General features: G+C 38.6%; 1 protein-coding gene and 1 long non-coding RNA gene across 4 annotated transcripts; one reads left to right on the top strand and one right to left on the bottom strand.

Moving 5' to 3' along the window:
* Positions 1–1,558: 1,558 nt before the first annotated feature.
* LOC122868792 lies at positions 1,559–6,091 on the top strand. The gene is made up of 3 exons (XR_006376175.1): positions 1,559–2,086; positions 3,750–3,982; positions 5,207–6,091. It is a non-coding gene; the product is annotated as an uncharacterized LOC122868792 (long non-coding RNA).
* Positions 6,092–6,959: 868 nt separating this feature from the next.
* Positions 6,960–20,007, bottom strand: prr14 (proline rich 14). Of its 3 annotated transcripts, none has more exons than XM_044181086.1 (11): positions 19,851–20,007; positions 18,400–18,428; positions 18,122–18,301; positions 16,721–16,883; positions 16,566–16,631; positions 15,858–15,898; positions 12,169–15,171; positions 11,945–12,086; positions 11,001–11,110; positions 9,472–9,540; positions 6,960–8,053 (listed from the first exon to the last, which is right to left on the bottom strand). In XM_044181086.1, exons 3-11 carry the CDS (start codon positions 18,262–18,264, stop codon positions 7,762–7,764), a joined length of 4,029 nt encoding a protein of 1,342 aa, XP_044037021.1. In that variant the 5' UTR covers positions 18,265–18,301; positions 18,400–18,428; positions 19,851–20,007; the 3' UTR covers positions 6,960–7,761. The 3 variants fall into 3 exon arrangements, with proteins under 3 accessions (XP_044037021.1, XP_044037022.1, XP_044037023.1); XM_044181087.1 differs by having other exon boundaries at positions 18,122–18,314; XM_044181088.1 differs by lacking the exon at positions 18,122–18,301.
* Positions 20,008–20,537: the final 530 nt, after the last annotated feature.

Below are 20,537 nucleotides of genomic sequence, written 5' to 3' on the forward strand. Positions count from 1 at the left end.
CAAAATACACATACAAGTAAGGGAGAGGAAGAAGCGCCAGGTCACAGATTGAGTAAAACAGAAAAAGTAAAATTAAAATAAATAAAAACACAAAAATCAAAATCAAAAATACTAAAATATAAGTACAGAAATAGAAATAAACTAGGCAGGTATAATGTTTACCATCTTAGTTTAGCATGCTAGCATACTAACATTTGCTAATCAGCACACTAAGTACAGGCGAGACTGATGGGGATGTCATTAATTTTTCAAGTATTTGGTCATAAACCAGTATAAGTATTGTACAAATTGAAATGTTGACCTGATGGTGGCGCTATATGACATATAGGGGATCACCAAACTGATTACAATTCATCCTTTGGGCACCATGAATGTTTGAACCAAATTTCACAGCAATCCATCCAATAGTTATTGTGATATTTCAGTCTGGACCAAAGTGTTGGACCAACTGATATTACCATCCCTGCAGGGCCATGCTGCCACCATTGCTTAAAATACCGTTATATACAATGAATACCGTGCCTGTGGTGTGTGCAGGTGTACTCAGGTGAGCAAATGTACTAGCTCTTGCACTTCATCTCTTTGCATGTTACACAGTTGTTATATTACAAACAAATTAAACTGTACTGTCCGTAAAGAACAGGCCAGGAGAGTGGGATGTGATAAGGAGGGTCACAGTTTTTGAGTTATGAGTATTGGTCATTTAGATGATGTGCCTGGGCAAGAAGCTGTTCCTGAACCTGGACGTGTGAATAAGGATGTTCCTGCTGGAAGATCAAAAAGATGATTGTTGGCATGAGTCAAGGGCCTGCTGTGATGATGTTTGTGACCTTCTCTGAGCATCTTGTTGTTTGTTTGGGCCAATGCATTTAGATCAGAAATCTATCCACACTTGCTTTGACCAGTCCTAGTAACTGAGAACGACCAAACATTATTATTACTCTGAAGCAGTACCAGCAATTTACTGATGCAAGACAAGGCCAGTTTGTCGTTATTTAGAGACAACACTAAATGGATCAAGATCCCAATTCGCTGTGGTTTGAAATGTACCCACAGTTAAAAAACACATTTTGTGAATAGAACTTTGTACTTGTGGTTCCCTGGGTGTCAATTCCCCCTGTTCTACTTTCTTAAAACACAGAGGAATGCACCTGACAGGATGTGATGCAGACACTGGGTCTGTTGAGCAACAACGATTGGATGGAAAAGCCACAGCAGCCACACAGCTCTCATGCTCTTTTTTATCATGAGGAAAGATCCAGCTGTCTTTGAGGCTGGTAGAGTGTACAGCGAGTGGCGTCAGCTCTGAAAAAATGCAGTCACGTAGTCATTAATCGCTGAGTTAAGGGGGAGTGAATATTTCTTATCTCTGGATCATAGAGCAGACCCAAAAGAAGAGTGTATGTTTCCAAAGTGATATAAAGATGCAGTGATTGAGCAAAAAGCTAATGAGGTGTTGAATGAAAGACAAAAACATACGATCTGTTAACTCTTCCAAGATCAATTTAACAGTGAGGCAGGAATCTGTGACTGTTTCACCCCAAGACGAGACAAGTGCTGACACACCTTTCCCAAGTCCTCAGGAATGTTGTGTGGGAAACAAGAGAGGAAAGGTCGTACTGTCATGCTGTGCAGTATTTGAATCTGTGACAAATGAAGGAGAGAGGAAGCCTAACCTGCAAATACAAGGAATAGAATATGAGAACTAATGTAACCGAGTGAACAAAGGGTTTGTATGTGTGGGAGGGCAAGAAAAGAAGGAAGGAGCCTGCACAGTAAATGGGCGTGGAAGTTTCACACTGAGTTTCACTCCTAGCTCTCAGTCCTTTCATTTAACAACTTATATGGCACTGGGATTTCACAGGAACAAGTCGGCATTGGCGCTGTTGTCTGTCGGACTCCTACTACAATGACAGCAGTGGTGTTTGGATGACGACGTGTGGAAATCTTCACTGAAACTTTCATATCTAAAGGAAGAAACTTCATGCGGCAGCTGTCACCATAAACTGGAATTTTGTTTAGGATACAATACACCTGCCCACCATCTCATTAAGACTGTAAATAACACACTGGACAAACAAAGAAGGTTTGTACTTTAAAGTAAGAATTTAACCCTTGAATGAGGTTTAATTGTGTTTAAAGTATCTGGTCAATTTTATATTCACTGTCTTTATTCAAGTTGTGCCTTTTTGTCCTTGAGAACCAACTTTAAGATTTTCTTTTCAGCTGTGTATAATTACAGAACAGAAACTCTAACTCACATTTAGTAATCCACACTTTTACATTTGAGGACACAGACCAGAATCATTAAGTTTCTCGCTACAAATGATTCACAGGCTTGTGCTACATTATATTACATGAACTATTATTAACTCAGTCCAACTCTCTGCTGACACATTTTTTCAAGTGACAAACACACATGGCATGCAGGTGTCCCACTCTTTGATCAAATCAGAGATTAGATAAATTATATTTTGTTTTCATTTTGCCATGACAACGGTGCCTGCCAAGCGGGAGGTTTCAACATTTTTAAAGTGTGATCATACAAGTTTTTCAAGCTTTTTTGTTGTTGTATAGTTAACAGCTGCACCCCATGTTACGCCATTCAAAGAGTACTTTCTGTTTCATGCTGGAAATACCCAGTCCAGAGAAATTCCCATGCAAGAACATATTGTCTGAATGTTTTGAAGAACATGTTTAGACTTGTAAGGGACATTTTTAATAATAATAATAATAATAATAATAATAATAATATTTTTAATTCTGTCTGTCCCAGTTCTGTTGGCAACAGGTCAAACTGCTCAGTGTAAACTCATCAAACCTTATAAACTACAAAGTAAACACAGGTCACAATAGCAACTTGGGAACACATTCTTCTGTTTTAGCACAAATTAAAGCAGCAACAAGCACCACCTGGGCAATCTTAAGTGACAGCATTTTTCACAAGGACATGATTGGAGATAATGAAAACCCTTAATATTCCCTTTGGGCCATGTTGGCACCTGAATTATACTTTGACTGATTCTGGCGTGTTATCATTATTAGTCCAAAAAACAGGTGGGCAAGGTTTAAGAGGGGCTCAAATTTTAGTCTTACTACAGAGGGACATTTTAAATATGTATACACCTTAACAAAACCATGGGAACTGTGGGAGTTTTGTTATTTTATGTACAGTCACAAAAAATAGTTCTTGTATCAGTGTTTTGGCAGAATGCATGCAGGATAATACCAGTCTTGTACAGCGTTATTCAGGTTTAGTAATGGAGGGAGACTCTGACATTGTGTAGTTAAATGGAGGTGACGTCAGCAATCAGGTTATTATTTTCAGAATGTAAGCAGGAACATGAATAGAACAGAAAAGATCAAATGCAACCCGTGTAGATAGATAAAATAACTCTGAGGTCATCTGTCCCATTGTGCCGGAACAATATTCTGAAAAGACCATACGCAAGTTCCTAAGTACATACCCAAGTACACTTGTAACATTAAAGTATAAATATAACTAATAATAATAATAATAATATAGGCTAAGTGTTTACCTAGGCAGGGTTTGGCCTTACATAAAGGGTGAAACAAACAATTCTATCAGGTGTGAACAAAGTTAAAACCATAAAGCAGCCACTCAGACAAATCATACAATTGTTCTTTGCTTTTCAGCAAATTTAGTTAAAGTTTAGTAGCTAAGTGGTTTTAGTAATTATGACATTACTCAGCTAAACCTTTCTTAAACATGCTGTTATGTTTTGCAGAAATGTCTAATTCACCTCAGACACATGTAACGATGGATGAAGTGGTCCCACTGAATACCATTCCAGGGTCAGGTGACACACAAAATAATAACACTTGCAATCAAGTAATCAGCTGCACTGGACGTGGTGCTGCCTCCTGCTGCGGTGACAAGAACCACAGGAAACTAGCCATCTGCAGCATCATCTGTGGGATCTCCTGCATTGGAATCAAGGCTCTGATCAATTCAGTCAAGGTATTTTATCGTCTGGTTCTTTGGGGGACAGTAACACAAGGGGAAATACTTTGTACTAAAAAGACTGCATCTGCATTTTAAGATATGAACTTGATATTCACTTAATTTGTCTAACGCAGACTGCTGAAGCCTCATATGAACTTGTATGTGTTTTTATATACAAGTTCATATGAGGCTATGTAGATTTACACAGAATGAGGACTGTGGATTTTGTCCTCCACTTCACTTACATTGAAATAAGGAAGGATATCTGTATGGCCAGAGACAACAGAGTGAACAGATTCAATCTACACTATTTCAGAGAAAGTCTACTTTTCGAAGACAGAGTTTCATGACAGTTATAATTTTATAAAGGATGTTGTTTGTACCTGCCTAATGTTGTGTTTGGGCTCCTGGAGACCCCAGGCTCTCTTTAACACCACTAAACACACACTTATCATTGTTTTATCGCCTTGAGCCTTCATGACTTTTCCTTTTTTTATGAGAATTGCTTAGAAACATGATTTTGAACTGATTACATGTTTCAAAAGCTGCCACAGGAAATCAGTACTTCAGCTGTAAAACATGGTTAAATACAATGGATTGCCATTGTGTTTTGTATCTGTGATCTGTGTTGACAGGTCTTTTTCCGCCGCACTACTCCTTCCAAATCCCCAAAAGAGTCTAAGTTAGACCTCTCTGTGGTGTAATTGACCCCAAACAGTAGTAACACCACTCTGTAGATTAACATACTGTACTTTTCTTTGTCTGTGAATGACTTTTAGGCAAATAAAAGGAATATGTTTGTTCCTGCATAGCCTGTATAATATATTAAACATGAAACATTGTAATGACACCAAATAAGGACATGTTTCATGGCCATTTCTGTATTTTGTGACCTAATGTGCAAGCACAATTTGTGACAGAGTAAAGATTACCCCTTCAATACTTTTCTACATATTAGGTTTTAATAAGATCAGAAGAGAATATTTAAAAAATGGTGGATTTTGCAGTTATTATTTTTACACATGCAGCAGTGAGGTCTGTGGGACCCCAAGCAATGACAAAGTAAAGCCAGTTTCAACAAAATACAAGGAGTAAAGAGAGTCCTTTAAAATCACTAGACTAAATGAGAAACTAGATTATTGCTTATTTTCAGTGATATTAGTTTCAATATGTATTTATATATTGCTTTTTCTGATTTAACCCTTGGTTGAAAATATCGTCTTGTCCTTACTTCAACAGGCTGAGAAGACGACAGATCCAGAGATAGCTGCGATGTTTTCACGACGGGCAAGAAAATTTGGCATCATCTCCATCGTGACATGGGTTGCCATTCTGGCTTTAATTCCCATACTAATGGCACTAATCTCATATCTTTTCACTCTGAAAGACTGATCAACTTTGATAAACCTCTACAGAAGATAAACAGTGGAGTGGCTCTTCTCATTTGGATTTTTATGGGGACAGACAGCAGACAGTACAACGCTGTTTATCAAATACTAAAAACCATGAAGATTGGTAGTTACACAAAACAGAAAAAGACTGCTTTAGTCTTTCTTGTGCTGATAAAACAACTGCTTACCCAGTTTACACTTTTCTACTTGCTCTTAACCATTTACATTTTTTACACAAAGAACTTTTACATGTTTTTTTTATATACACCATGATATTTATTTTAACAATATATGAACAAAATCTAAATGACCATATAAAATCCAGCATTAACTATAGTTTGAGACGTGACACATATACATTATATATTAAAGATTACAATTGTCATTCCCCAGTAAGGACCCAATCCTTATTTTTGCACCTTAAGTTCCATTACAATTTAACATACTCATTCTTAGATACTGTATAAATTTGCAGATAACACAAAAGTTAATGAATTACTCAATCTGACAAGTAGTAACATAAACTTGTTCAAGGATTGGGTCTGTACTGGAAATAAAATGGCATGGCAGTGCTTCTTCAGAACATTATGATATCCTGCTCTTGTTGCCAACATTATCTTGGCATTATTGCATTGTTACCATATTAGCTTTATTAATGTCAAATGTATCAATAAGTTGTGCTTGTCTACAAACATATAAACAGATACAATTTAATAATAAAATGACAAATGTGTGTGCTGAGTTCCTTGAAGCATTTTAACATGCCCTCTTTTAAAAAAAAAAAAAAAAAAAAAAAAAAAAAAAAAAAAAAACCCAGCAACTTTTACAAATATGCCTATAAAACACCTATTTAGCGATCCAGTGTGTAACATTTAGGAGGAGCTATTGGCAGAAATGGAATATAATATTTATTAGTATGTTTTCATTAGTGTATAATCACTCGAAAATAAGAGTCGGTGTGTTTTCGTTACCTTAGAATAAGCCGTTTTTATCTACAGAGGGAGCGGCTCCCCTTCCACGGAGGTCGCCATGTTGCACCGCCATGTTTCTACAGTAGCCCAGAACGAACAAACCAATCACTGGGTCTAGATAGGGCCTTTTGCAATTTTCGCGGCCACCATAGTTTCTCCTACACGCTTGGAAGGGGAGAAAGAGGCGAGCGGTATTCAAATGGTTGCAAAGTGCAATTTCACCGCTAGATGCCACTAAATCCTACACACTGGACCTTTAAACAGAAAATCTTACAGTTAAGGCAACCTCATAAAAATATGTCCCCCCCCAAAAAAACAAACAACAAAAAAAAGAAAAAAAACATATACATAGGCAGTTTATCAAGAAGTTAGATTTGTAATACAAATATAGACACCACAAAACAATCCAGAGAGAACCACAGGTAATAAAAAGCCAACTAGCAGTGGAATCTGGACACCTCCACTTGATTAGAAATGCTCTCTGGAGTGCCGTCTTGTTTCCAAGTTATATTTTCTACAACAAAAACCTATTCAGCCATAAAATTACAAACAACTAATTGACAGGGTCTGTCCTGAGCTGAGTAAACTGATTTAAACGGTGCATGCTGCTTAACGACACACCTGACCGTACATAAAATTAGTGGACAGAAACTTGTTGGTTGTGAAACTGGTTGCAGCAAATACAAATCTCTTGCTGGCATTTTTAAAAGCTATATTCAGCATTTAATTTAAAAAAAAATAGCTGCCTTTATAAAATAACTTACAATGACGCTGCAAGGTCACTACTACTTGTGTAATACATACATGTTTTCTTTCAAACAAGACAGCGCAAAAGAAATCAGATGCATTCTGCATTGTCATTTTTGAAAAGAAAGTCATTGTAACAAAACGGCATCATCACTCACCCAAGGAGGTTGTGCAGATTTGTAATACTCTGGGTAAGTCTGAGATTTTAGAAACTTAAGATATAACGAAAATGCTATGATACTGTAACAAGTGTTTAAATCAAGGATGTCAACGTTTGCCATTAGACAGTTTCACTGATCGCAGATGGAAAGTGGTGGGGGGAATAATGGACGACAGAGGTTTGAGTGAAGTAATGACAAATAAGTGACTTACTGTATAATGCATTTAACCACTATGTTTATAACCAACTTCTATGAGGCAACACACTTATGGTGCTATAGTGCCTTATTCTTCACCTTGCAGGCTACACATGCTACAGAACGAACATGTAATTCTTCAATAATAACTTGTCACCACAACAACTATACACTGATTGTGCAGACAAACAGTAAAAAATAAAGAGCTGGAAGACTCATATGTGAATCTTCATGTTGAAAACACATTAGAAATAGTCACATAAACAGTATTATCTCTTGCAGTGCTTTTTAATGGCTGCCAAACAATCAACATTTAAAAAAGGCATCTGTCAACTGTCTTTCTGATCATTTATCAACCACAAATTCAGCTGTTCAAGCTTGGCACAGAGAAGTGAGTCCACATCCTGCACGCTGAGGGACCGTTCATCTTTAGGAAAGCACCCTCGTCTTGTCCTGGAAGATGAAATACCCGCCTTAGCAAAACCAACAAGTGGCTTCTTTGGTTTTCTGGCCTCGCCGACCTCCAGGAACTCCAAAAATCGCTTGACACGCCTCTGGCCAAACCAGGACTCCGAACCATTCCGGCGATTGAGAGGCACCTCGAATATGGTCTCCAGCCGGCTGAAACGAGTAACGAATTCCAATCAATGATATTATTTACTAATGATGCACGAATGGCACTTTTTCATTCCCATACAGAGTACAGCACTGGGTTGCACCAGCTATGTGTAAGTTCTCTCCGAAGTTAGGGTGTAAAGTCGACACTAGACTTAGTAACTACTGGTTAGTTTGTAACTAAATCAGCTAGTAAAATTAGTTGCACCCTGATTACTTGGGGCATAACCTAACTAGTTTGGACGTAAAGTCATAATTAAGGCAAGTGGCCAATCAACGATAAGAGTTCCATCGTCATGGTTACCGTGCGCATTAGCTTTCTGGCTGGCATGAGCCACTTGGCATGGTAGCATATTGTAGTACACTAGATCGATATTGAATTATATCAATAAATTAGGTCTCTACTGGATTACTGTGTTGCAAAATGGCATGTAATTAATGGAATGCAACCGCTTTTATTTTAGTAATGCATAAATCACAACTTAGCGTAGCTATAAACGTAAATTATTACTAAGTTTGAACTTACACACAGCTGGTGCAACAGGCTGCGGAACCCTAAATGTTAGCTGATGCAGCTGATAGAAGTAACAACATGATCTTTCCTCTGCTGCCACCCTGTGGGGAAACGTTTTGGTCTCACTAGCAGCAACAATGTGATGGTGACGCTGTAGCTGTGTCCCAAATCCATACTGCATACTAATTCTAAGCAGGTTTTGAGTATGTAGTGTGTTCACACTGAAGAAATAACAAAACAAAGTACCCTCAAAACACTCCCACAATGCAATGCATAAAGGGAATAAAGGAACTGCTCACAGCCGGACAAAGTAAAAACCTAATTGTGGATGGTGGTAAAACAGCTCCAGGACACCTCAGAAAACAAAAAACATTACATTTTACTTATTTTACAGTATAATATAAAGATTACGTATATACTGTATACAATTAGAGAGTAGTATGGAATTCCATTTTTAATCCACTCAACGGTTTTGTTTTGTGGTGTGTAATGAGCGTCACAGCATCACACGGTTGCTAGTGTAGCTATAGGGTTTCTCTTAGTTTTGTCTGTAACGTGTTAACAGCAAGACCACACCCAAGCCAACTTTATGCGGATACATTTTGTGTTGCAATCTCATACATGTTGATTAAATAAAACTGATTTATTTATTTATTAAATGTCTGACTCATTACTTAATAAATAAATAAATGGCTCCTGCAACTCCATATGTCCAGTAACACAGCATAGTGCCATAGATAAAGTTGGTTTTACTATTCCAAAGTCCAAAGGGAAAAGGTGGTGAAGATGCAAAATATTTGCCTCAAGACGTATGAATTGTTAACCTTTATGAAATATCTAGTGTGTGTTTTTGTGTTTATATGCATCATTTAACATGCATTTACAATTCATGTTGTAATGTTGACCTTACCTTTCAGGGGGTTTGCTGAAATTCTTATTGGTGTAAATTTCTTCCAAACTAAACTCCTTCTTTTTCAGCCTGTGAAACATAAGTGGGGGGCAATCAGTCTGAATATTAATCAGAGTGTTAAATAGACGACATGTATTGACACTGACATAAATTCACTTTCAATGGTAGGGCACAGGGTGACCCAATAGAATTTGGCCTATTTTCAAACGCTAACATAATGGAGGCAGAAGAGTGACCTTTGCATGACTATTTAACGTGTTAAATAGTGAGGACAAGTTTGATTTTGCTTCAAATGATCAGAAATGGCCATGTATATTTATAAAATCAGCACAGAAGTTCTTTTACTTACAGGCTGCATCTATAAAGTCCTTATAGACCTTTGCATTTGACCCAGTGTTTGGTAATCAGCCAGACAAGTTACAATAGCTAGAAAACTGTTGCTTAAGAGTTCCCTTTGAACTTGCCACACATGTTACGCCGGGATTCCACCGGGCACGGCTCTTTAACAACGCATGTGAGAGCAAGTTTTGTTCTGCCCTCCAAGCAGCTTCATACTGCACCAGGAGTGTTTCAGAAGCAGAGCGCTTTGCCTGCCAGATGTTGTTGACTTGTTGATTTGGTCCTTTTTCCTTGGCTTTTGTGCTTCTACCATGGGTAAGTAGCCTACTTAGTTAAATGGGTTTTTTGTCTGTTTTAGTTGTGTTTTCTGTTGATATATGATCAGGAGTCTGCACAGGTCATTTTATTTTGAAAATTGACTGGATTCTCTATGCCGTTGCTGTGTCTGACTTCCTGCCCGGTTCAATCTGCTCTGTGCAGTTTGACGTGACATCCATCAAAAGTAGACTTGCTGCATATTCACTGCGGATCAGTGCGGAGAGCCGCTTCTGGGACCGCATCTGGTAGAATCACAAGCATTGTCTAGAATGGCCGCGATCAGCTCCGGCGGCCATGTGGCAGCCAGAACGCAACACAGCTGTGTCCGGTGGAATCCAGGCTTTACTATTCACCAGCTAGGTAAATAATAACAATATTTATAGTGCTATGGCAACAAAAGGAATTATGATAGTTTATCAGCACTTGTCCTGGTTATGTTTTTTTTTTTTATTTTTTTTTTTTTTTTATAAACCTATGCCAGGTACCCCCCCCTAGCTTACTCTGGCTGTCTACCTGAACTTGCTGATCTTGCTTATGTGGAAGGAGGTCAAGGAGAAAGAGACATCCATTTGATTAGTTCAAATGTAGTTGATTTGTTGAGGTCAACAATGAGGCAGAAATACAGTAAAGACCCTTTAGTAAGTGATAAGTGCATAAATAAATGCAGCACATTCAGTGATTTTATAGTTAATTATTAAGTAAGTTAATTATATGCTGAAAGCCCTCTTGGCTGCAACAAGAAAACAAAGAACAATGTCTGAAGCATTGAGTCAGTACTTGCAGCAAAAATAATAACACGTAACCAACCAACGCTTCATTCACACTTAGGTCACGTGCTCATTAGGTCATGCTCATGTATATAGGGTACTAACCTGATGGGTTTGGGCAGACCCATGGGTGTCAGGTTGTTCTGAGGTTTAGGTAAAGTTTTCCGAATTCTAATAGACGACACTTTCCCTCGTTCCTCATGCTTTTGCACCACCTGTGATGATGAAAAAAGAAGATAAGTAACACAAAATCATTCTGAAAGCATTACGAAATATAGCTGTGACAAAAATATACACAAACTACAGCCACCAAATGTCCATAAAGTTGAATCAACATCTCTCAAATAGTTTCAACAAAAAGTGAATATTATACCTTTTTTAAAGGAAGATTCTAAGTAGAGAGAAGAGTTGGTTTGAACAGGGTGTCAAGGAAGCCATTTTTGTGAAAAAAAGAGAACCCCTCTTTGAACAGAAATGGTGGTCTGAGATTCAATCTGCCCAAAGTCTATCACAGTGTATTATCACCCTGGTCACGCCAATCACATGCTAATCAGGTACTTAACAGTGATGAAGTAGATGCAGCCAAAAAACAATAGGCCTGATTACTGGGCTATCTTGGAAACTATAAGGTCAGTTTCAGGTGAAACTAGCTATTAACAGATACTCAGGCAGATTCCTTCCTGAGGGCAGGGCTTATGTAACACAGAGTAGCTTAAATTTCTAGTTCCCGTCCCATTTTTTCACAATTGAGAATGACTTCCGGATGGGAGCCGATTCTGAAAACAGTGTCCAGATGACTACGACTGAAACCTTTTCTACGATAGAACACTCCTGGACGAATAAGGAACTACACCGCCTTTTTAAGGAAGGATTTATTACTTGGCTGTTGTATTAGACTGCATTAGTGTTATCTAGGTGTACCTAATAAACTGGCAACTGAGCATAAATCCAAAAATCAAAAGGGATTCAATATAAAATGATGCACAATAACAATGTGTTATTACACCTGTAGTACAAGATGTCTTATACTGACATATGATAATGCATACCTTGATTTCAGAATCAGAAAAGGCCTTTTCTTCTCTCAACCCTACATCTTCAAACTCCTGACTGGATGAGCTTGTGTCCTCGCCATCATCCTCCTCTTCACTCTGTTGCCTTCTCTCAATCTCACACTCCAGGGGATTCCCACTGCAAAGAAGCCAAGAGTTAATATCAGCAAAGCACTAAAACATTTGAGCATCTTACTACAGATTTTTAAAAAGTGCGTTACCTGCTGCTAGAGTCCAAGGTAGCACTACAAGAGTCAGTTCTTTCGAGGAATCCTGGAAGGCGCCATGTTGAGGAGCTCAATGAGTATATCGAAGAAGAGGCAGTGGGAGAGGAAATGTGACTGGAGGAGGAGCTGCTGCTGGGGCTGGCAGCAGCTCCTCTGCTGTCTACTTTCTTAGAAAGGAAAGCCAGGGGGCTTGAAAGGAAACAGGAAGCAAGAGCTGAGAGGGAAGTGCTGGGAGAAAGTGCAAGACTAGGAGACAAGTGTTGGGTGGCGCTGTCATATAGGACAGATCTTCTGGATGGGTACACCTCCTTACGAAGGCAGAGAGGGGCGATCTCCCTCTCCACTTCTATACTGCAGACTGTGTGTCGACGAGCCCGCCGCAGGGATTTGTGGGCATGATGAACAAGAGGAATGTGGGAAGACTGATGCTGGTGTGGTGTGTGAATCCTGCTGTGATGGGGTGAATGCAGAGAAGAAGCCCAAGTTGCGTCATGGGAACGGAGGGAGGGGATCTCTGGGCAAGAGTAGCTGCGTAACAGGCGCCTTGAAAGGCTATTTTCTGATGAGCTTCCTTCTGTAACCAGGTCTGCATCATCCATAGTGATGGAGTTTGTCACCTCTTCACCTTTACGTTTCCTAATATGCAAAACCCTGCATTTTCTCCTTTGGTTATCTGTTCTCCTTGGCTTAATGTTAACCCTTCTTGCACTAGACCTTAACCTAGAGACATTGATGCTGCTGTGGTTACTGGCTTCAGCATCAGTGGGAAATACCTCATCTGCCACGGAAGCAGTACTCTTTTCCTTCTCATCCATAACATGCTTAACTTCATTACTTAATTGTACATAGTCTAAATCAAGATGGGAGGGTGAAGGAACAAGTTGGTGATTACTTTCAAAAGGTGTCATTTCAAAATATAAAGGGTCCATTGACATTTTACCTTTTCCTTCTTTAGACTGGTTTTCTTTGGTTATCAAATTAAGGTTATGGATACATTGCTTTGTCTCTTGAGTCCCACCTGACGCAGATAATTTAACAGCACCTCTAAAACCCTTTTTGGGTCTCTTGGACGGCTGGTTCAGCTCCATTTTCATGCTCTCCTCGTTTTGAACATGCTGAGAGTTATTAAAAGCTGTGGGCGTGAGTTCTAATGGTTCCATTGATAGTGCTGATGAGGTAGAAACCAAAGTGCTGTCTGATTCTGTAGTTGAACTCGCTTGGTTTGGCGTTTTGCGTTTTAGTGGTTTTTTGTTTATATTCCTGCACTTGTTTGTGGTCTGGAGCTGCTTTATATCAGAACCGTCAAAGACTTCTGATAACGGTTCCTGCTCTACTTGTTTTGTAGAGATGATTGCCATGGTGGTTTCCAGATCCATACAGTTATCAATGCCTACATCAGGTTTACCAAGACCTGTTCTTGTCTTCAGTCTTTTGCATGAACCACTGGGCTTCACCTTGCTGCTGCTGCCCTTTTGGTTGTTCTCTGACACACAACTGCTTTTATCCAGTGAGCAAACCAACATCACATCAGAGGAACTTTCAGTCTGTATGTTTAACACTGCTTTATTTATGGTAGCAAGCATTTCTTGTCCACCTTTTCCTTTCTTGTTTGCTCTTGTTGAAACTGCCTGTCTTTTTCTAGCAGGCTTCACCATTTCTTCCCTATCTACAATGGTATTTGTAGACACTTCCTTTCTTGTTGGTCTTAGCACTCTCAATACGCCACTATCTGAAGCCACATTTAATAACTCTTGTGTTTTTATATCCTTTGTACATATATTTGCTGTCAATCTTTTCCTCTTCACAAAGTCTTGGGAATGACAGTCCAGTTTCAGCCCCCTCTTTGCTCTCCCAAGACCTGCAGCTGAATACATTTCAGGGTTTAGCTGACATTCCAGCTGCTGAGTATCCAAAGTAGGCTTTAGTGTCCTTCCAATAGCACTGTCACTGTCAGTTAAGTTATTCCAGAGATTTTGGCAAACCAAGTGGCAACTTTCCATTTTCCTGCCATCATCATCATCACCATCAGGCTGAGCATAACAGACTGAAGAAGATAATGACAGTGTTTTGTCAATGTCTCTTGAGTCTGCTTTGTTTGATTTGACTAAATTCATGTGAGAAACTTGCTCATCAATAACCTCTGGGTAAGACTCTTCCATTGTGACTTCAGATGTTAAAGTCTTAGAGGCAACTTTCTTTGCTTCAGTTCTCTTTCTGGAACACCTCCTAGGCAGTGTTTTCAGCTGGACAACCATTTTGCCTTTCTGGGCCTCCATGGCACTGGATATCTTTAACTTGGATTCATGTGAGGCACTTACACTGACAGAGGGCTGTAACAGTATAGAGGACCTAATCACGGACCCATCAGATTCTGGAACGTCCTCAGAAACAATGCAGGGTAAGGGACTGTGTTGCAAAGGCACAGAATCAGGTGAGTTTTTTTCCTTCTGAGTTATTGCACATTCATCTGCCAGTTCAGAGCTGTGTGTTGATGACTCCACATCAAACGACAATTTTTTAGAATATTTAAGAGCAACAGTTTTTGCATTTTGCACACATTCTACTTCAGTGAGCCTCTGCTGATTAGCTTTGCCGTCCTGATTTCCATTCTCACTTTGTGCTTCTGGATGAAACACATCGCTTGGTTCTGAATGTTCAATATCAGATGTTTCATCAGCTTGCAGCTCACACTTATTGAGTTTGTCTGGATGGTCCATGGATGGTGGAGGACTATTAGCTCTGAAGAGTTTAACCGGACTCATTACTATCTCTGTGAAACAGGCCATCTTCGACTTGAATGACTGAAACAAGGGGCCGATCACCCATCCCTTCGGGGCAGATGCATTTTCAACAGTGTGTCCAACAGCCAATCCCCCGCATGTAGCCACATCAGATTTAGTGGTGTCAAGATTCTGAGTGGTACTGTCAAACTGTTCGACTACATTTTCTGCCGCAGAGACATTTGGTTTCTTCCGAGGGCTTTCCCAGTCCTTTTGCCTATAATAAAAAAACAGCAAAGGGAAATTCAACTTTCAAACATAACTCACAAGGCAGACAGTGTCATTATGTCAAATAAAAACACCTACATATATTTTCTCGTGAAAGCATCAATACAGTGGTGTGCAAAAGTGTTTGCCCCCTTCCTGATTTCTTATTTTTTTGCATGTTTTTCACACTTGAATGTTTCAGATCATCAAACAAATTTAAATATTAGTCAAAGATAACACAAGTAAATACAAAATGCAGTTTTTAAATGAAGGTTGTTATTATTATTAAGGGAAAACAAAATCCAAACCTACATGGCCCTGAGTGAAAAAGTAATTGCCCCCTAAACCTTAATAACTGGTTGGGTCACCCTTAGCAGCAACAATTGCAATCAAGCGGGGGAAAAAAATATGGATGCAAATGATGTAGGTCGCTTTTCTGCTCTGAATTAAAGTTTTTTTTTTTCAACACAAGGCCTTCAGAGTGCTTCTGCAAAAAGAAGAAGACAACTGGAAAAAAATAAAAAAATAAAAAACACACCTCTCACTGCAAAAACCACAGCCTGTCTGATCAGGGCATAAAAATAACATTTGTGTGAAGAGTTTTTACACACAAATAATGTCTAAGTAAACACTTCCATATCAACAAAATGATTGTCATGCATACACAAGCTGAGAAAACTTAACTGTAACACTTACGTATTTCGCTGCTCTGCCACAAAACTAAAATCAAATCCATCCTGTAAAATAAATACATATAATACAATATAAACATTTTACAGTTGTTTTAGGAAAATTAAGCAGTGTTTGGCTGAGCATAGATACCATCTGAGCTGCTGATCCAACCAACTAAACATCAAATAGAAAACGCTAAAATGCTGCTGTTTGTGAAAAAGCATTATAGGCTCATTTTCCATTTATAAAAGAAAAAAGTTAAATGTTTTCCAAACCTATTTCATTTTTTTCCAAAATTAAACCAAGCACTATGCATTCATGATAATTGTGAACTTTTACATATTCAAACTCAATATTTAAACAATTTTTGAACGACAAGGTAAAGAGAAGACAAATTAAGATGCATTACATTCTGCAATATCTGCTGTCTAAGCGTTAGTGGGTCACATTAAGACCCTCCATTGCTTGTCTGTGTTAGATGCAGCAGACCGCGAAGGAGGATTAAAATCACTCAATTAACCCTCACAGCCAGTTTACTGTACAGGTCTCCAATGTTGGCATACAGACCCACAGTACAGCTGCTGTGCAACCAGATTAGACACTGACAACCTTATTACATGTAAAATACCATAAAGGGCATGCAGACAGACTGTAAGATAAAGACTGAGAGACTGACAGAGACAGAGAGGATAGAGTGTGAGAACATCTAGAGCAAGGAAAGATAAAACTGACCTCGTTTTGTTTCTCATGTCCATGTGTGCTTTCAACTCTTGGCTGCTTGGACTGTGACACTTGTACCTACAAATCACAGATGCATAGGCGCTGCATGAGCAGTGACTCATTTGATTATGGAAGAGTATCTGAACAAGACTTTTTAAACCTCCTACCATGTTCCCACTCTCCCCTTGTCTCTTTGTGGGGGACGGACTCTGTCTGGATGGTTTCTGAGCTGCTCCAATGTCTGTATTGCTCTGCTTTTTAGGAGTTTGTGCTCTGTTCCCTTGAATGCGACCACTCCTTCTGTGTCCAGATATTCCATCATTCGCACAGCTGTGAATGTTTCAAAAATTTGTAAATTTAGCCAATATGCAGCTTTTATTTCTCCCCCAAATACAGTGGAAAAAAACAGTACTGTAAGTCTTAGAAATGCACGATGCATCGGTATCTGCATTAGGGATGTCCCAATCCAGTTTTTTTGGCCCCAATCCCATTCCCAGTTCTTTACTAATGGGTATCTGCCGACACTGAGTCTGATATGTTTTGTACACTGCTCTTTGCTTATAAGAGAAGACTGATAACAGGTTAGTTACCGTATGAGTTTAGAGAATCCGTTTATTTTGCCAACTCGGGTGTCAGAACAGAGTCACTCATGGGTGTGACCAAATACTTTTTCACATTCACACACTCTAATTTTCACTTGTATATGCAGTGAAATGCTGCACTGTAGAGCTCAGCTGCCATTAGGGAGAGCCGCACTGCAACACTAGCAGGCTGAGGTGGACAAAACACAGTAAAGTTCAGTAAGGAAAGATTTTGATCTGCTTTATTTTTGATACCGACCCATTAAAATATGATCCTTTGGATCTGCTCAGGACATCCCTAAGTATCACAAACAAAATTGCTTAAAAATACATCATCCTTACTCAAACCAATATTTAACTTGTGAGTTGTGACCAACATTTGTTGATGCAATATATACAGCATAAATATGATAATCATTTTGATAACCTAATTTGTTAGCCAACTGTAAAGTGATGATTACAATCTAACTTTCTGTACATGTCATATAAATGTGTGCCGATTGCAGGGAACAGATTCACTTTCACTTTTGTCTTCAGCTGAGGTGGGACCGTCAACATCTACATCAAGCTTTCAAAGATCCACCTGCTGTTTTAAAATGCTATTTCAAAATAAGTGTTAAAGGCTTTCTGCATTTCAGGTGAGATAGTTTTTGCTGTTCATCTCCATTGTTGACTGAAGAAACTTGCCTTGAAGAAATGTTGCCTTTTGCAATGTATCAGAACAAGTGCTGAGACCACAGTGTTATCTAAATCTGCACCATGCATAGCAGTATACCAGATAAATTTCAATGGCGAAAATACATTGTACTCCTATCAGTTCTGATGGAAATTATCAGTTATCAGCAAAACTTCGACAGAATGTACTCAGTGTCTGCAAATCCTAAACCATTCAGTCAATAAAGGAAAAAAAAAGTGTCAAAAAGCAAGGAGGGGAAAACACACCTACAGCAAAAGAAACCAAAAAAAAAGGTGCCAGGACAACTATACCTGGGAGTGATGGAGGAAAGGGGGAGGAGAGGTGGTGGAGGTTCACTGTGGGGAGGTGCACTACAGAAACGGTTTGGGGGAATAGCATCTTCATCCATTGGACAAACTATCTGAGGAAGCGGGTCAGAGGAATGAGTCAACATCCCCTTGCTCTCACTTTCTCTCCTTGTTTCTCCTTATCTGTAAATACCAACAACGGAAAAAAACCCAAACATGCAGGGTATCAAATCAGTATGAAAACACTTCAAAACAGGTCTTAAAAATGAGGCTTCACTTACTTTTCTGATCTCTGTGATGGGGGTTTATTCTGAAATGAAGAATAGTATACGTTTTTATATATTTACCTTTTCTTTTGCAAAATTGAACATTCATATGTAAAACAACTAGGGATGCAACAAATGATTCTTTTCATAATCTAATAAAATCCTGATCATTTTCTCAATTAAATCGCTTGGTATATAACATATCAGAAAATAGTGAAAAATGGCAATCACAATTTTCATCACAATAAGCCCATGGTGACCTCTTCAAATGTCTTGTTTTATCCAACTAACAGTCCAAAACCCAAACATATTCAGTTTACTATCACATAAAAAACAGAAAAGCATATAATCCTCCTATTTGAGAAGCTAAGAAATTTGAGATATTAGCTTGAAAAATGACTATAATGATTATTCGATCAACTAATCGATTAATCGACTAATTGTTCCAGCTCTAAAAACAACAACAGAGAAATAGAAAGTGATGTAATGTAATGTGACAAATGTAGAGACGAGATAAGGTAAAAACTAAAATAAACATTTAGCTGGTGCACATTAGTAGTACAGCAGTTGAGGGGTATTTGTGACAGCATTTCTGGGGAATTTAAAATATTAAATTGACACAGGCACAGTCAATCTGGTTTTGAGGAATGTCCTTCATAGAGTCAAAAGGTTTACATGTCTTGTAAACGGTTTTACACTTGTTTCTCAACAAATATGTAATTTTTCTCTAGTTGCATGAAACGGAATTAATTAAATTTAAGCATGGTGGAGGTTATTTTAATCAATACTTAAGATTGAAACGGTGTTGTAAATCGAGAAATTCTTAATAGTCAATATCACAGCAATAATTATGTTGGAGGGAAAAAAAACAAAACTCATTTTTGAATTTGAGCTCCCAGTCTTTGCCAGTGGTTGGCACATCAAAATTAGTTATCTTACGCTGCAGTCCGTTAGCGAAAGGTTGGCTGCATCTAAAGCTCGCTAACGTTATATCAGGAAATGGAAATAGACCCGGTTTCATAGCTAGCGGTAATTAACGTTAAATACGACTGCACTTCAGTGAATGTTTTCAATCAAACGGAAGCGGCGGTTCGATCAAAAGTGAGCGCGGTCTACTTGCTGGAATGGACACTGTCTCACATTCAAACTTATATGAGCTAACGTATGTTAACATTAGCTAACGTTATCGTATGTCGCACAATGGCTATCATAAAAGTAGTGTGGGTTTTACATTTTAGCTACGTCTGAGCAGAGCTTTATTGTAACTCCGTCAACAGTGCATGGTTTGGCTAACGCCGATATTCATAGTGTGTACCATACAGTTTCTGCACCAGAGAATAGCCGTAGCCGGGAGCTGTCATGTCTCTTAACGTTCAAGTGCTTTCTATGGGGCAACTGGAGATTTTCTCATTTCGTAGTTTAGTTGCATACGGTTATTGTGGCTAAATACTATTAAACAAACTTACCAGAAACGTTTAGCTGTACCGCAGGCTACTATTCCGACCTCAACGTAAACAAGACATGCCGGACGGCGCCCTACAACAACGACGCGTAGAGGGATCCGTTTTTACAAATCCAACAACCAGACAGGCGGATCATCCAATCACAGCACGAGTTCATTTTCCGCAAATCTCACCAATAAGAGAAGATTCTGAAGAGCCATAGAAGGAGGGCAGCCAATAGGAGAGCGACGACAAATGGCTAATAAAAATTAGTCTTCTTTTATGTCCTCGAGTGACCCAGTATCTTAAAAGACCTACATTTTGTTAAGCGAAGGCGTTGAAATTATAGTCAATTTGACCAAATGAATGTGTGATCACAAGAGCACCCTAGTTAGTTAAGTTTTAGTTTTTAGTTAAACTACACACGTATTTTAGTTTAGTTACACAATTTTATTGGATCTTCTATTATAAACAAAAAATGTTTTACAGTTGCTCATTAAACAATTTTAATGTTCCACAAGTCTAATTTCGTACAAATCGCTACTGTTGAGCAAATTGTACTAGGGTTGAAATTCACAATTATTTTCATTATAGAATAATCTCGATTAATCGTTTGGCCTATAAAACTTCAAAATATCCTAGAGAACAAGGTGATGTAATTCACAGATTGTAGTCTGATTGTTGATCTTTTTCTTACTTTGATTTGAAAGA

This window comes from Siniperca chuatsi, linkage group LG21 (assembly GCF_020085105.1).
Source record: "Siniperca chuatsi isolate FFG_IHB_CAS linkage group LG21, ASM2008510v1, whole genome shotgun sequence".
Classification (NCBI taxonomy): domain Eukaryota; kingdom Metazoa; phylum Chordata; class Actinopteri; order Centrarchiformes; family Sinipercidae; genus Siniperca; species Siniperca chuatsi.

What these genes read in the sequence shown, in the direction of transcription:
- prr14 (XM_044181086.1), bottom strand. Translation starts at nt 18,264, where the DNA reads ATGTTGACTCATTCCTCTGACCCGCTTCCTCAGATAGTTTGTCCAATG. An exon ending in GACATGAGAAACAAAACGAG is followed by an intron (nt 15,899 to 16,565) that starts GTCAGTTTTATC and finishes TTTATTTTACAG; the next exon opens with GATGGATTTGATTTTAGTTT. An exon ending in GTGGCAGAGCAGCGAAATAC is followed by an intron (nt 15,172 to 15,857) that starts GTAAGTGTTACA and finishes TTTTTATTATAG; the next exon opens with GCAAAAGGACTGGGAAAGCC.